Source organism: Triticum dicoccoides, chromosome 2A, assembly GCF_002162155.2.
Source record: "Triticum dicoccoides isolate Atlit2015 ecotype Zavitan chromosome 2A, WEW_v2.0, whole genome shotgun sequence".
NCBI lineage: Eukaryota > Viridiplantae > Streptophyta > Magnoliopsida > Poales > Poaceae > Triticum > Triticum dicoccoides.
This window is the reverse complement of record NC_041382.1, coordinates 519635899-519653816: the sequence shown is the minus strand read 5'-3', so window position 1 is coordinate 519653816 and position 17918 is coordinate 519635899. Positions and strand designations below refer to the sequence as shown.

The 17918-nt window shown below is 46.6% G+C and overlaps 1 protein-coding gene across 1 annotated transcript; it reads right to left on the bottom strand.

Moving 5' to 3' along the window:
• Positions 1-1777: 1777 nt before the first annotated feature.
• Positions 1778-3561, bottom strand: LOC119355142. The gene is made up of 2 exons (XM_037621920.1): positions 3323-3561; positions 1778-3139 (listed from the first exon to the last, which is right to left on the bottom strand). The coding sequence occupies exon 2, from the start codon at positions 2658-2660 to the stop codon at positions 1884-1886; it is 777 nt and encodes a 258-aa protein (XP_037477817.1). The 5' UTR covers positions 2661-3139; positions 3323-3561; the 3' UTR covers positions 1778-1883.
• Positions 3562-17918: the final 14357 nt, after the last annotated feature.

The window sequence follows — 17918 nt, the reverse complement described above, 5'->3', positions numbered from 1 at the left end:
CCCTGCCATCGAGGCATGGCTAGACCTGATCCGGGTTGGAGTTATGGGGCACGAGTACCTGATCCGCTACAATGTAGCCCTGATGGATCCAACGCAAGCGTTCCAGTGGCTTATGGAGGCGAGAGGCATCCTGGAGCAGCTGCGCTTGAGAGACCCACGGACCTTCCAGTTGATCCTTGGTATGCACCCTGAGATGGACGGCTGGGACATAGACAGCTACTGCTTGAACACATTGCTGGCCCAAACTAGAGGGTCCATCGACAGGAGAGACCCGACTGAGCAGCCTACCGTCTTCGAGCACGACGTCGCATGGGTTCTGACACTATGCAGGAATAACTCCCAGCACGACGAGTAATTTGGAACGGAGGGACTACATGGCAGCTTGACGGCGAGCGTGCAAGCAGGAGATTTGGACGCCAAGGCACTATCCTTCACCCATCGTGCAGAACATATCGTCGTCTGTGAAGCAATTTCGTTGTCAAAACTTGTCTCGGCAACAGCATCATGTTTTCTGCATGTCTATGTTTTCTGCATGTTCTCGTGAAACTTGTCTCAGAAAACTTGTCGTGTTTTCTGCATGCGCTTCCACCCTCCCTCCCTTGCACATCCTTCAACCGCTCCTCGCATGAGCGCCCAGCCTCACATACCTGTACAACATTATGCACTGTTAGCTGCTGCAGCAGTAGATCAATTGTTAATAAGCTTCAGTATGAGATACTACTAGCCATTTTGGCTTCAACAAATCATCACACCAGCACCACCAAAAAGGAGGGCACCGATTCAGGCCAAGCACAATTGGAAATAGTAGTACAGTATGGACACTATTGTCTCTCTTCTTGGAACAAACCATGTGAGCTGCAGCTCGAGGGCTGAAAAAAATGTGTACTTTGTGCTGCTAAGGCAGTCTTTGGGAATAAAAAGAACAACACAGTAATAGAGACATATGCTGAGAAGAAAACTGAGAAAAAAGCACTCAACATGACTGAACCAAAAAAAACACCTAATCATTCTTTAACTGAAAACAAAGAAGTTCATTTCCACCACACAAAACATACTAATTTTCTTGACTACTGGTTCACGCGCAAAATGATTAAATCTAACTAAAATTGTATCTCTGTGCTTCCTTCAGAACTATGGGACGCACGAACAGCCAAAAAAAAACAGAGCAAGAATTAAAAGACTTACGACACAAGGCTGAGTGCCACATTCATGCTTCGAAATAACAGTAGCATGCAACCTTCTCCATCAGGCCTCCAAATTAAATCGGGCAGGTGGTGCGCACTTTATGGATAAGTGCGCTCTATGAGCTTCTTGATAACTTCCAGATCCTGCAAGATCAAAGCAAACAATTGGTGTGCTATCTTTTGTTATGATATATATGATGGTAATTTCACTGCTGTCAACCCATGGTCAATAAGCCACCCAAACCCTTTAAAAAAAAGAACAATAACCTAAACCTACTAGCAATATTTTGGCCTTACCAATTCCAACCGAAATATGAAGTCACCTATATTTTGCATCCAGACAATTGTCAGGCTTAATTTTCCAGCGCGCTTTCGCTTTTATCCGACCAACAGCCTATCATGTTAGTTTTGTTCAACCATAGGACCATGGCCATCTTCCCACATATATATGTTTCAGCAAGAGATCTAGTGACAATACTCCCTCCGTCCCAAAATAAGTGACTCAAAACCGAGTCACTTATTTTTGGACGGAGGGAGTACATCAATAACTAGCATACCAAAAAATAGAATACACGGATCAAGTATCGCACAACTTCCAAGCAAACAGAACTTTTTATTGATTCCACTTTCTAGGAGGACAAAGCACAACATGAACCAGTGACAGTCAAGCAAGGATTTTGGAACAAGCCAAACGGGTTTCTACATCCAAAATGCTACAGGCATAAAGTGATCTTTATGACTAGACACTATGAAGGAGCGCGTGGAGCGGTGATCTGTGATCCGCAGCTCTCCCTTGTGATTGAACTTGAGCCCAAATATGGTGATATGGAGCACACAGCCATCATGGCCTCCGAGAGCCTGTTCCTCCTCCACTCCCTCGACGAGGCAGAACTTGCTCGTGCCCATGTAGGTGAGAGAGGCTCCCATCTGCGGCTTCCGGTCCTTGCAGAACAACTTCTCCTTGGTTGTCTGGCAGTCCAGCTGCAACGTTGGAGTCGTGCTGTGGCAGCTGGGGGAGGCAACTTGGCAAGCAGAGATGTAGCCATCCCAATGAAGGCCAACCCAAGCGTTGAGCTCCCTGTCAAAGTGTGCTTGGCCGCTGAATGGCAAGGCCCACTCCCCATGCCATCTCCACACAGAATCCTTGGTGTTGAATGAGTAGGTGCCCATGCAACCTTTGCTAGGTGCCGTCATGAAGTTAGCTGTGGACATAAAGATGGTGCATCCATCCGGGTGTAGTGCATAGGAGTTGACTCGGCGGTGGAACGTTGGCGGTGGTGGCGGCAGAGTCTTCCAGGACCAGCCCTCGGTTGGTTGTTGCAGCGCATCCGGCGCGGTGGACCCCCATGACATGACCCCAAAGGAGTGTTGTTTCTCGCGGAAGTGGTAAGATAATGCATAGAGCATCTCATCAACGACCACGGTGATGCCGAAGCCACAGACCATGTCAGCAGGGGCATGGGCGCCAATCGTCATTGCCGCCGTCTTGGTGTCGTAGATGAGGACATGAAGGTGAAGATCTTGGTGCCCAAGGCAGAGAACGACATGCCGGGATGGGGTACAGTGCCAACCGGGCACTCTAACCGCAGGGTCGGAGGCTCCGGGAGGTGCCGGGCAGCGCCCCTGTGCTGGTCATCAGAGTCAGAGTCAGAGTCAGAGTTGAAGCTGTCGGCTTGGATCTTGTGGATGCTGTACCCCTTGGTCCAGTCATCCAACACGAGGTACAGATGCTTGATCCGCCGCGACCTCTTTTCACCGCCGTCGCGGGCATATCCCCGGCGCTTATTAGACATCCCCACTGCGATTTGACAGGACCTAATAGTAATAACAGAGTAATCTATCTAATCCTCCTCCTGCTGCAGCTCTGCCTCTGTGTTCACCAATCACGCGTCCTTGAAGAGTTTCGGCAGAAAGATCGAGCCTTGAATTTATTATATGATGGCCCTGCCGCCGCCCTGCAAAATCTCAGTGTTAGAATCGGAATTGGAATTGGAGGGAGGGGAGGAGTTGGATTCCGAAAACGATTAGCAATCTGGTGGCGTGACGGAGACGACGGCCAGATCAGACGAGATCGGTGGTGAACACCTACCCAAATCAATTCGCAGCTAGCAATCACGGAAGGAAAGGGATCTGTGTACCTGCCCTGCCTGCGGTGAGGGCGAATCGGGGACGGACGATGGCGCCAGATTCAATCCACACCCTGCCCTGCGCCGCCTCGCCTCTCCTCTCCGTCCCGCGATCACTGGAGGTCCTGGCGGCGGCGGTGGAGCGTGAGCGAGAGCGGCGGCGGGCGGCAGGCGGCGGCGGAGTATATCGCTAATCGGTCGGCTAATGCAGGCATCGGCATCGCTCGCTAATCCTCTCCTTCGTCGCATAATGGGCTGTTTATTGGGCTAACCTGGATCACGCCTAAGCATCTTGCCCGATGGCCCACCACACTTGTATCTCAAAAGAAAAAAAATCTATATACTGTGATTTGACAACCTGCACTTCTACAGAATCATCCTCGGCTCAAATACGTTTATTGATCAAGACTTCTCATTTTTTTTGGGCGAGCGACTTAAGACACTTTCACCTTTATTGGTAATATTTGTGCGGACAAAAAAATGACACCATCGTTGCTCCCGTCAGCCTTCTTACTGAAGTCTTGGAAGTATTTCTTTCAGTAGAAATTGATACGATGAAGAAGATGTTTAGATTTTATTGTAATTCTTACTCATACTAGCAATTATGTCGGTGTGTAGCAACGGGAGAAAAAAATAAACATATATTAGAACGATGAGGTTGTGCACACCGATGACCGCCACCTCGCAGGTGCTTAGCTACAGAGCAAATGATAGTTGACATGAATCATATGGCTTGGTCGACTGAGAATTTGGGTTGCGGGACTTGTGTCATTGATAATAAAAACTATGAATTGATTCTGGACAGAGTTTATTGGACTTAACTGGGGACTTGGTTTCAAATAATTAGTTAACACTTTTTTTTGCAGAAATTCACACTAAAATTTAAAGTAAAACCATCTCGAGTAACAGGAGCAGCAGTATAGCAACCTAGTAGTAGCAAGGGATCGTTTGTGTTTTGGTAGAAGTTGATTGAAGTCCACGAAGAGAACGTCTCAAGCAACACTATCTGTGTGCCGTCCTGATTTGGCTGTGTCGCTTTTCTAATCTCATTGGACGTCAGCTTAAGAAAAGAAAAATTCTTATTGGGCACACAAACGGTACTCCTGATTCATCAAACAGAAACATGCAATTAACTCTAGGGCTGAATCATGACCTTGGAAAGAGCCGTAGGTACTCTTTCATTTATGCAAAAGAGCTTGTAGATTAAAAACATGAATAACGAAGTACTTGTTAATTTGTATCAAAGTGTGTCAGGAAGTACCATAGACCAACATATGTATATCACATTGCTTTGTCAAGAGAAAACACGTAAAAGGACACTAAGCATTAATCTATATGTGCCATGAAAAAAGATAGCCCAGGTAATTCGGATGGAAGTTGCGGTTCGTGACGAACTTAAAGCAATCAAGAATATTTCTCGCTTTTTTTGGTTTTTCTTTCTTGTTTAGTTAGTTCATAGTAGTAAAAGAAAACTCAAAAGGATTTCATATTTCTTCTTTGCTTGTTGGGAGCTTTTCCGTGTAAATAATTTTCCTTGCCTTTTGTTTTTTCCTTCGTTAATTTGCTTTCTTTAAAAAAACTAAAAATCCAAAAATATTTCACTGTGTTTCTTTGATTTCCTTTTTCTTTACTTTGAGTCATCGTAAGAGAAGACCACGATGAAATTGTTGAGTGCCTCTCATATGCATTATTGTTGATCTGACAAAAAGCCACTATTATCTTGTCTTCTCCTTTGAATAAAACGTTTGCATATTTCAGCTTAGTCCACGACACTCTTGCACTATTATTATTTACAAATTATTCGGTCGTGCAAACGAAAGAAAATAATGATGATGATTTGATGAAGTGACTGTGGCAAAGAAAAGTTGGTATGAACTCTCCTTATTTTTTATTGTTTTTGTAAATATGTTTAACTCAGCATCCACGATTTAACATATTATGAGTAAACATATTTGTGATGACAACTAGAGATTATAGTTGTTCATGCCATACTTAAATAGTTAGGATTGGATAATGTTTTATCTTGGATATCAACATGCATTAAAATGGTTATGATGTAGTATGTTAGTATGATATCCTCATGTGAATGTTTCAAGTCGCTTGACTTGGCATATGTTTACACATATATTTGATTCAAAACCAACAGAGCCTCCATGATATTTATGTTCATGATATTTATATCTTACTCATGCTATTATTCAATGTTAATTATTTGCTGCATGATTATGACCGTTGTCGATCTCTAGTTGGTCGCTCCTCAACCTATTTGCTAGCCTTCGCATGTACTAAGCGAGAATGCTGCTTGTACATCCAAATTCTTAAACTAAAGTTGTTCCAGATGAGTCCATCATATCTACCTATATGCGGTATTACTCTATCGTTCCAAGTAAATTTTCTCGTGCCACCTCTAATAATTCAAATAAGCATCTGTTTCTTGTGCCCGTACAACTCATGGAGCGACATGGGGCGGTTAGTATCTTCCATGCTAAGTGGGTTATTCTCACGATGAGTGTTTATTCACTTGTCATTGCACGAGAGAGGCTGGTAATTGGGATGTCTAGTCCCGTAATCAAAATAAAGAAAAGATATATAATGAAACAAACTGCCCCAGAAATTTTTTGTTATGGAGGGCACCCGTGAATTTGGCTAGCCATGGCTTGTGTTTGTTGGTTGAGGGGGAGTAAACTTTACCTTTCCGCCGATAATGTGTTCAACATCGAAGTTATTCAAAATTCTCGGTCGTAATGTTGACAGGAAAAACGTACCTCTCAAAATATATTCATCTCCGATTTAAGCTTCGAGCTCTGGCACCTCTGCAAATATCTGCTTCCCTCTGCGAAGGGCCTATCTATTTACTTTTATTGTTGAGTCATCACCTTCTCAATTAAAGCGCCAGTACAGAGAACGCTATTGTCATTCTTATGCATTGAGTATAGTTAATGTTGGATGTGAGCATGATTGGATCTCTTCTACCATGAATTATAATGTTTAGTCATTACTTGCACTTTGGAGGTGCTCTACATTTATATTTTGCGGTCTCAGAAAGGGCTAGCGAGATACCATGTTATCATATTATATCATAGTTGTTTTGACAAATTGTTGGCATTTGATATATGTTGTTATTGCTCGCTAGTCGATTATACCATCGATATGAGTAAATGTGGTTTCCAAGTGTTATCATTAGCATGGTTAGATCATGATCTTTGCTGAAAATTTGGGTGCTATTTAAGCTTATATACGGATACACAAACAAAAGAGTTCGTAAAAGTTTTTCTTTATCACTTTCAGTTTGTGAACTGAATTGCTTGAGGACAAACAATGAGTTAAGCTCGGGGGAGTTGACACGTCTCCATCGTATCTACTTTTCCAAACACTTTTGCTCTTATTTTGGACTCTAATTTGCATGATTTGAATAAAACTAATTCGGACTGACGTTGTTTTCAGCAGAACTACCATGGTGTTATTTTTGTGCAGAAAAAAAAGTTCCGGAATCGGACGAAACTTTCTGGAGATTTTTTTATGAAATATATAAAAAGCACCAGAGCAAAGATCCACCAGAGGGGCCCCCTTATTGCCCACAAGGCAACAGGGCGGGGCCACCCCCTGGGCGTGCCGGGATACCTTGTGGGGCCCATGTGGCTCCCCTGAACCTAATCTCAAACATATAAATTCCTTTTCCATGAGAAAAAATAGGAGAAGAAGTTTCATCATGTTTTACGATATGGAGCCACCGCCACCTGCTATTCTTCATCGAGAGGGCTGATTTGGAGTCCGTTCGGGGCTCCGGAGAGGGGGATTCGCCACCACCTTCTGAGTTTGATGTTGCTATGACTTTGCTATGCTTAATGCTTGTCACTAGGGCATGAGTGCCATGATTTCAGATATGAACCCTTTATGTTTTCATAAATATATTTGAGTTCTTGATCCTATCTTGCAAGTTGTATGCACCTATTACGTGTTATGATCCGCATACCTCAAGGTGACAATAATTGGGATTCTTTCCGGTGATTTCCGTAGTATTAGGAGTTCATGTATTCACTAAGTGCTAATGCTTTGTTCTGGTTCTATATTAAAAGAAGGCCTTAATATCCCTTAGATTTCTTGATTGACCCCGCTGCCATGGGAGGGTAGGACAAAAGATGTCATGCAAGTTCTTATTATAAGCACGTATGACTATATACGTAATGCCTACATTACATTAATGAATTGGAGCTATTGTGTATCGCTCTAGCATGTGAATGTTATATGATGAATGTCATCCAACACAAATATCCATCACTGATCCAATGCCTACGCTTTCTCATATTGATCTTTGCTAAGTTACTTTTGTTGTTGTTGCTACTACAATCACTACAAAACTACTACTGTTACTGTTATCATTACTGTTGCTACTGCTACTATTACTATTAAAAGTGTCATACTACTGTGCTACTAAGCACTTTGCTGCAGATATTTAGTTCTCCAGATATGGTTGAATTGACAACTCAACTGCTAATACTCGCAAATATTCTTTGGCTCCCCTTGTGTCGAATCAATAAATTTGGGTGAAATACTACCCTCGAAGACTGTCGCGATCCCCTATACTTGTGGGTTATCAATGCCCGACGTGGAAACTCTTCGTATACACCTCGACAATCCTCAAGATCAAAGATGGAAATATTTATTGAACCAGCTTTCAAGACCGATGACCGAAGACAAAAACAATTCAGAAGAACCGAGGAGCGTCACCAACTTGAAGACCGGTTTTGGGGGCTACTGATGGTGTCCTGGACTAGGGGGTACCCACCACGTTGTCTCCCGACCAGGTGGGTCGGGCTGAGGACCCGCATGGCGGTTCACTAATGGGCCACTTCAGGCAGTCCATGACATATACAAGGAATATTCCACAAGACTTGGTGATCAAGACAAGGACTCCTCTCCACCGACATATTCGACTAGGACTCCTCCAAATCCTAGGCCTCCAGTACACTATATAAGCCGAGGCCAGGCTAGTCAGAAGATGATATATTCTAGATCATTAGAATTATACACAACAATCTCGTGGTAGATACCTGTACTATGTACTTCCCTCATATCAATACAATCAAAAGCATGACGTAGGGTATTATCTTTTCGAGAGAGCCTGAACCTGGGTAAAATCCTATGTCCATGTTACCATCGCTCCAAGACGCCTAGCTTTGGACCCCTACCTTGAGATATGCCAGATTTAGCGTCGACATTGGGGGCCCAGGCAAGTCCTTGCTGGTAGTCGCCGCGGTGCGATGTGAATTCAGATCAGCTCTGGCGTGATCTACGCGTCGGAACCAAGCTTCATTGTCGATGTTGGCATCTTGATTGCCAGCTCAACTGGTCGCCTCGGTTGGAATGAGGATTGCGCTCCGCATCAGATCATCAAGATCGTGCGGTTTTCTTCATCAATATCAATTCCGATCTCAACTCAGGTTATGGAGGAATTTGTCCATCGAGCTCGAGTGATCAACTTCAACATTGTCCTCGGGTGACCGTGCAGTTTTTCTAAATAGCGGATTCGTGTTCACTATCCCCTCACTACTAGGGAAAAGCCTAGCAATATCGTGGATCAAAGGCCTAGCAGTAGTGCGGGCCGCCGTGCTACTGCTAACTTGTAGCAGTAGTGCGTCTTGGCCGCGTGTTACTAAACCGCACTACTGCCTAGCTATAGCGCTTTGTTTTAAAGCACACTACAGCTAAGGACCCGCTGCTGCTAAGGACAAACCCCATGCTACTGTTGTTAGTTTCTGAATTTATTTTTTCTACTGCATATTTCCTTTGTATTTGTACATGTTTTATACAATAGTCTCTAGCATATCATACACATACAATCTAATAATATCATACACATACAAATAGTCTCATCAAATCATGTCATCATCATAATCATCATCCAACACAAAATGATGTCTCTCGTCATCATCTCAAAATAGCGATACAAGTTATGACATGTCCCAAATACCTGCAACTACATCGTCATCCATCTAAACAATGATATAGAAGGGAGGAGCTATCATTATGAGTGAGAGCGGAACTATGCAGTACATGAGGCGGCGGTTCTGATTCCTCTCTCGCGCTAGCGTGAACCTCAAGTAACTAGCTTCTACTTCTTTTGTATGCTATCGAACCCTTTATGGCTGGCGCCCGAGAACCGCTCCACTTGAGCCTGACACTCGGGCCACTCGCCGACACTCCCAGAACCTTCCCTATGTACACAACATAGAATTTCTTCACCATCAAGGATCTATGACCTGTTAGAGATGCATCTTCATCAAGGGAATGAACAAGAATATGCAACATAATATACTTGAGCAACACAAAAAGAAAGGGTGTTAGCAAATAGATGCAACATATAGTAAACATAAATAATCAATGCAGGTTCATTGTACACAAACTAATTAACTAGAGCTACGCAGGTCATCGTACCCAAACTAACAAACTAGCGCTAGGCAAGTTCGGCAGGGACCGTGGACATCACAAAGTTTCATCGCTACAGAAAGTATACAAGTTCAACCGACACATCATCGTCGGCATCATCAATCACTAGAAGTTCCATCCTTATCCGGGAGGATGCACCCTAGCTTCTTGAATGGTGTTAGGTCTTGATGTTGTAGGCCTATGCGAGTTCAGACGTCAGCTTGCGATATAGGGCTGTGGTGGAACAACCCCTTCTCTTCGACGACTTCTTTCATGATGATCATTGCAATGTCCCTCCGGGTGCGAAAGAAGTCATCTCTTAGTTTATAATCTGGTTCTTGTCCTCAGGATTCTGCCCATTTGCGGATATGATCATCATTGCTGGTTGTCATGCGAAGTTGTTGGTGATCCCTTCTGAACTCCATCATGAGATGGAGGAGGTAGAATCCATCGTTCTTGCTTGCTTTCGGTTGATGGATGTCGCAGAAGCTAGTTTTATGCGAGAAACCTTGCTTGCTCTTCCTTTGTTTCCTGATCTCGAGGTGGCCACCCCTCATGCTAAAGCCGTGGAGAGAATCATATAGAATATCCATTATATGGGTGTAGTCCTTCTTCTCGTAGTTTTTGGAAGGGTCAAAATACACGGCGTGTGAGGGAGTCCTGGATTAAGGGGTCCTCGGGCGTCCGGGCTATGTGACGTAGGCCGGGCTGATGGGCCATGAAGATACAAGACAGAAGACTTCTTCCCGTGTCCGGATGGGACTCTCCTTGGCGTGGAAGGAAAGCTTGGCATTCGGATATGATGATTCCTTCCTCTGTAAACCGACTCTGTACAACCCTAGACCCCTCCAGTGTCTATATAAACCGGAGGGTTTAGTCCGTAGAGGCGATCATAATCAGACAGGCTAGACTTCTAGGGTTTAGCTGTTATGATCTCGAGGTAGATCAACTCTTGTAACCCCATATTCATCCAATATAATCAAGCAGGAAGTAGGGTATTACCTCCATCGAGAGGGCCCGAACCTGGGTAAACATCGTGTCCCTGTCTCCTATTACCCTCGATCCTCAGACGAACAGTTCGGAACCCCCTACCCGAGATCTGCCGGTTTTAACACCGACATTGGTGCTTTCATTGAGAGTTCCTCTATGGTGTCGACGACAGGATTGATGGCTCGGCTTGTTATCAAGGACAGTATCACTTCCGGAGGAGCCCTAGCCTCAGGCCAAACCCTCCGGCTGGGCAGCTTTACCATGGCCGCCCGATCGGCCGTTAAGCCGATGATGACTTCCCAAGTCATCGGAAATCGTCTCCGTGTTGACCCTGAATACTCCAAATAGATGGATCCGGCGGATTTGTCGTATTTAAACGAACTCCTGGATCGCTTCGCCGCCCTGGGGGTCGCCTCAGACTATGATCGGATTGGGCGTAAACCCGGTCAGAGAGAAATCAAATCTCTGTCGATCACCCATCAGATAGCGGTCGTAGAAGAGCAAAACAACAACAGCTCCTCCCCCATGCTGAAAAAAAGTTGTGTTCAGATTTCCGAGCTTGGAGAGCCGGATACCCGTCTGCGGGGTGACACTCGCAGTCCTTCGAACTTAGAATCGGGCGTTGAGCCTAAAGAATCATTGGACATCCCGGAGCCCGAAGTTTTTCAAACTCCGGACTCCACAGTGGGTCAGGGTTCGGATTTAACGCCACCCACCCACCACAAGCAATATTCGCCAAGCAATTCCGGTCCCCCGGATATATGCGACCTCATGTACGTACGACAGCAGCCTCAGGAAATAGTCCATCACTTTTGGGCCAGGTTCCTCCTTGTCAAGGATAAGATTAAAGATTGCCGCGAGGAGGACGCAATTTCAGTATTCTGCAATAATTGCAAGGACGAAGGGATCCCCAACGCCCTCAACCGCCATCGCGTATCACACTTTGCTGACTTGGCAACCATAGTACAGAAGTACTGCGCAATGGAAAGCGCCTGGAAAACTCAAACAGCTCGCTGGGAACCACCGGCCTTCACGCCACCTCCCGGGCGGGCAAAAAGGATGCACCCTCGCGGCACACCCGACCCATGGGCAAGAAAATAAAACCCATTACGGGATGTGGAACCGTTCTAGAGGTATGGCTCAATAAGCCATGCGAAATACATATGACACCGGACACCGAACCAACCCACAGCCTTAGAGCATGTTGGATACTCCGGCAAGTGGCCAAGAGCAGCGAGGATATCCTCACCAAAAACACATCGGAGCAGTACTCTCCAGAAAACGGCGACCTCAGAGTATTGACGGTCTTCGAGACTTTTGCTTCAAACAATCGGCACAAGAGGGCGCTCCGTGACCTCGCCGAGGTATGCCAAGTCGCAACAATAAATCCCTGGAACAACACGGCCATAACTTTTAATGCCGATGACGAACCAAAATTCCGGTCAGTCCGGGCACCAACCGCCTTGGTCCTCAATCCAATTGTGGATGGCTTTCGGCTTACTAAAGTGCTCATGGACAATGACAGCGGGCTGGACCTCATCTACGAGGACACGCTCAATTAAATGCAAATAGATAGGAGCCGCATCGAGCAAAGTAATACGACCTTTTGAGGAATCATTCCTAGTCGGGAAGTAAGATGCACGGGAAAAATCACACTCGACGTGGTATTCGGCACGCCGGAGAACTATCTATCCGAAGAGATAACCTTCCAAGTGGCCCCTTTCAACAACGGATATCTCGCCCTGTTGGGGCGAGACGCATTCACACACTTTCAAGCCATACCTCATTACAGGTATATGAAGCTCAAGATGCCCGGGCCCAATGGTATTATCACTCTCGCCAGTGACCCAGACATAACACTCCACGCCGAAAACAAAACCGAATCCCTGGCCCTCGAGGCACTATCTGAAGCCCTTGCGACCGAAGAATTAACCGCACTACGCTCCACGGTGGATAGCGACGATGTAATCCTTGATAAGCGCCCCAAATCCACCTCCTTCAAACCAGCAGACGAGATAGTCAAATTTCAAGTTCACCCGACGGACCCCAAGAAAACAGCTTCCATCGGGGCACAGCTGGACCCTATGATCGACGCCGCATTACGCGCGTTCCTGTGCGAGAACTGGGACATATTCGCATGGCACCCTTCTGATATGCTAGGAATCCCACGCAGGTTGGCTGAACACAAACTCAATATATTAAAGGGATACAAGCCGGTCAAGCAAACACTGCGGCGCTTTTACGAACCCAAACGATAAGCTATGGGAGAGGAGCTAGCCGAGTTGATTGAGGGTGGGTTTATCAAAGAAATAAAACATCCGAACTGGCTAGCAAACCTGGTGATGGTACCAAAGAAGGATAAATCCTGGCGCCTGTGTGCCGATTTCAAAGACCTCAACAAGGCCTGCCCTAAGGATCCCTTCCCCCTCCCTCGCATCGATCAAATCTTGATGCCACTGCAGGACACGACTCACTGTGTTTCCTCGACGCATACTCCGGATACCATCAAATCAAAATGAAGGAATCTGATCAAGCCACAACGGCATTCATTACCCCATACGGGCCTTTCTGCTTTAACACTATGCCCTTCGGGCTGAAAAACGTCGGCGCCACCTACCAATGCATGATTCAAACATGCCTGGAAAAACAAATCGGCAAAACGGTCGAAGCATATGTGGACGACGTCGTCATCAAAACTAAGCACGTCGAGTCACTAGTAGATGACCTGCGTCTCACATTCGAGAACCTTCATACATATGTGACACGTCCATTTTGCATCATGCTTTTATATCGATATTTATTGCATTATGGGTTGTTATTACACATTATGTCACCCACCATCCACAGAGGCACGTTTTGGAATACATAAAAAATATTGGGCAAAGAAAGAACCAGAGGGGGCCACCCACCATTGGGTGGGGGGCGCGCCCTACCCCCTGGGCGCGCCTCCTGCCTCGTGGGCCCCCTGACAGGCCTCTGGTGCCCATCTTTTGCTATATGAAGTCTTTTGCCCTAGAAAAAAAATCAGAAGTAAGCTTTCAGGATGAAGCGCCGCCGTCTCGAGGCGGAACCTGGCGAAACCAATCTAGGGCTCTGGCAGAGCTGTTTTGCCGAGGAAACATCCCTTCAGGAGGGGGAAATCATCACCATCGTCATCACCATCGATGCTCTCACCGGGAGGGGGTCAATCTCCATCAACATCTTCACCAACACCATCTCATCTGAAACCCTAGTTCATCTCTTGTATCCAATCTTTGTCTCAAAACCTCAGATTGGTACCTGTGGGTTGCTAGTAGTGTTGATTACTCCTTGTAGTTGATGCTAGTTGGTTTATTTGGTGGAAGATCATATATTCAGATCCTTTATGCATATTAATACCCCTCTAATTATGAACATGAATATGATTTGTGAGTAGTTACGTCTGTTCCCGCGGACATGGGAGAAGTCTTGCTATAAGTAGTCATGTGAATTTGGTATTCGTTCGATATTTTGATGAGATGTTGATGGGGAACATAGTAATTTCAAAAAAATTCCTACGCACACTCAAGATCATGGTGATGCATAGCAACGAGAGGGGAGAGTGTTGTATACGTACCCTCGGAGACCGAAAGCGGAAGCGTTAGCACAACACGGTTGATGTAGTCGTACGTCTTCACGATCCGACCGATCCAAGTACCGAACGCATGACACCTCCGAGTTCAGCACACATTCAGCTCGATGACGTCCCGCGAACTCCGATCCAACAGAGCTTCATGGGAGAGTTCTGTCAGCACGACGACATGGTGACGGTGATGATGTTGCTACCGACGCAGGGCTTCGCCTAAGCACCGCTACGATATGACCGAGGTGGAATATTGTCAGGACCCCGACTCGATGTCACATCGATCTAGCTTGTAACACCCCATATCACTTTGCGGCCTCACGCACGGTATCCCCACGGGTGTCGCCTTACCTTTGCCCGGGACCGTTTGCGCCTTTTGGCTCACGTATATGATAGTGTCGCTAGCATCCATATGATAAAGAGCCCGGGCTGACATGACTAGTCGTAAACCCAAAGTGGCACAGTGCTTACAGGGACAGGCATCCATGACCCAGCAACGAACGTGTCGGTCATCAGCAAGTGGGTCCGGGCTGTAGCACTGGGCTAGCAGGACTCCGGTAAACCGGGCTGTAGCGGGCTAACAGGACTCCGGTACTCAATGCGTGACATTTCCCCGAAGGGACAGACACAGGAACGAAGAAGGACACATGCCGGCCAGCCTAAGTGTTCCAGAGCAGTAGCAAGCTACCATGGCTCAGTGGTAACACTAGGAGACATTTCCCGGTAAGAGAGGCTACTAAGGATAAACAACTAGGTAGTCAGATCCCACACATACCAAGCATTTCAATCATACACACAATATGCTCGATATGTGCAAACACAACAAGGCATCACAACATGACTCTATGACACAAGTACTTTATTTAAGGCTCAGAGAGCCATACATAACATACACAAAGGTACGGGTCACACGACCCAGCATTCAAGTCATACAGTCATACAAACCAGCAGCGGAAGTAACTTGTCTGAGTACAGACAACTAGTAAAATAAAAGAGGCTTGGAAAGCCCAGCTATACTACGTGGTCCTTCACAAGCTCAGGATCACCACCTGGGCCTTAGCCTACTCATTGATGTCAACGTCTACGTAGAACCCATCAGAAGGGGTTGCAGCGTCTTCTGTAAAAATGTAAATTATAGCAACATGAGTACAAAGGTACTCAGCAAGACTTATATCAGATCCTACATACATGCATATTATCAAGAAGGGTTGGTGGAGTTATTGCAGCAAGCCAGCTTTGACTCTTGGCTAGGCTAACCTACGAGACTCCAACTTGAAATGGTTTTGCGCACACGAGTCCACTACTCTCCACTTCAATACACTACCGAGGATCCACCTCCGTCTTCCTACGGAAGAGCCATCCTCGGCACTCACACTTATCTTGAGGCTTTTAGTAGTTTCCATTTACTTGTCTATGAACTGTATAGGCAACCAAGTAGTCCTTTAGCGCGGACGCGGCTATTCGAATAGATCATGATAACCCTGCAGGGGTGTACTTCTTCATACATGTTTCCACCACTTAGCGTCTGCACACGACATGTGCTCGGCAGACTTCAAGCGAAAGCCGACGTGGGTGTAGACCACGACCTACCTAAACACTTAAGCCTCTAGTCCAGGTTTATCGCCTATCCAGGTTCCATCCGCAGGGAGTCCGGCCGAGGTTTCCCATACGGCCCCGAATGATGTGAACAGGGTTCCCGAGATACCTAACGGGTATTCGGTACACCCGGCCACGTACCTACTGCATCACAGCCCACCCCTACGGTCAGCGCTGTCCACGGCCTCCAGTAGGCTACAAACACCAGAAACTACTTGCAACTCCTGGACAGAGAGCTAGGGTGAATAAGAAGTCGAGCGGGGTCATATTTCAGGGCCCAATGCATGGTAGTAGCTGTATCTTAAATCACACATACAGATCTTAGTGCTTAAGGTCGGCTTCAATGAAACAACCCACCATGTACTCCTACATGGCCTCTCATCGATACCTTTACCAAATCGTGTTCACCACACCACTCTCATTACCGACATAATCATTTCACTCTAGCCATCACCCAGATGAACCAGACCTGACACGACTCTAAGCATAGCAGGCATAGGAAGGTAGGAACAACACATACATATGGCTCAATCAACTCCTACACATGCTAGTGGGTTTCATCTAGTTACTGTGGCAATGACAGGTCATGCAGAGGAAATGGGTTCAACTACCGTAGCACACAACAGTTTGAAACGCGTTGTCTTAATGCAGTAAAAGAGAGCAGGAGCGAGAACATGGGATTGTATCGATATGATCAAATGGTTGGTTGCTTGCCTGATGGTTCGATGCACTGATACGGTTCTTCGTTAGGGTAATCACGATACTCCTCGGGGGCAGAACCTGCCGCAAAGAACACCGATACACAACCATCACCAAACAATGTGCAACAATATGATGCATGCATGAAACATAGCAATATGAGTGTGTTGGGCTAATGCAACTAAGACCAGAAGGGTTTGAACCAATTTGAATCAAAGATTCAAATTTCAAACTCAAACATGGCCTTTTAAAGTGCTTTTCCTTGTTCTGCATTAAACATCAGGTTAACTTGTTTAATCATGCATGAAAATAGTACAGATGGATAGATTGGATTTTTCTGATCATTTTTCATATATAATTTGTCTGATTTGGAGTTACAGAATAAAAGTTATGAATTTTTGAAGTTTAAACTATATTCTGGAATTTCCTATATTAGATTAATTCCAGAAAATCAATTATTGCGTCAGCCTGACGTCAGTGTGACGTCAGCAGGTCAACAGAACACGTCCGGGTCAAACCTGACAGTGGGTCCCGCGTGTCAGTGTGATTAGATTAATTAAAGTTTAATTAAAACTAAACCTGTTTAATTAACAGGGCTGGGCCCCACCTGTCATTGACTCAGGGGAGTCAACCAGGGCCCACCCGTGGTCAAACCCGGGCCGGCTGCACCGGCGTTTAGCCGCCGGCGAGCCCGACGCGGCGGCGGAAGTGGTTTTGGCTGTTTCGGCCACCAAATGGGTCACGGAGACCACCGGAGTGGAGCTGAGGACGAGCCGCAGCTCTTGGTGGAGTCCGTTGGGGTCGGGGTGGCCGGAGTTGGCGCCGGCGACGACTTTGGCGGCCACCGGGGTTCGGCCGAAGACGAACTTGACGCTAGAGGGGTCGGTGAGGCTCGGGGAGTGGCTAACTAGGTGCTAAGTGACACGGTGAGCATGACGGACACCGTGGAGTGGCCGGAGGATGACCGGGAGCACGTCGGCGACGAGCTCCACGGTGGTGGGTGCGGTTGAGCTCCGGGAGGTCGCTACACGGCTCGGGAGCAAGAACGGAAGGGAGGGGAAGATGGCTAAGCTCACAGTGAGTGCGACGAAGCCCTTGGTGTGGCCGGAGATGGACCGGAGCGACGACGGCGTTGAAGGGGATCTCCGGCGACGGCGGTTCGGGCGAGATCGTTGTGGTGGACTCGGGCGTTGCGAGCGCTCGGGGCTCGGCTTGCTCGATGGAGTGGACAGCGGCGGAGCTCCTGGACACGATGAGAGGACGCACGGGCGGCGGGGAGCACGGCTACGACGAAGG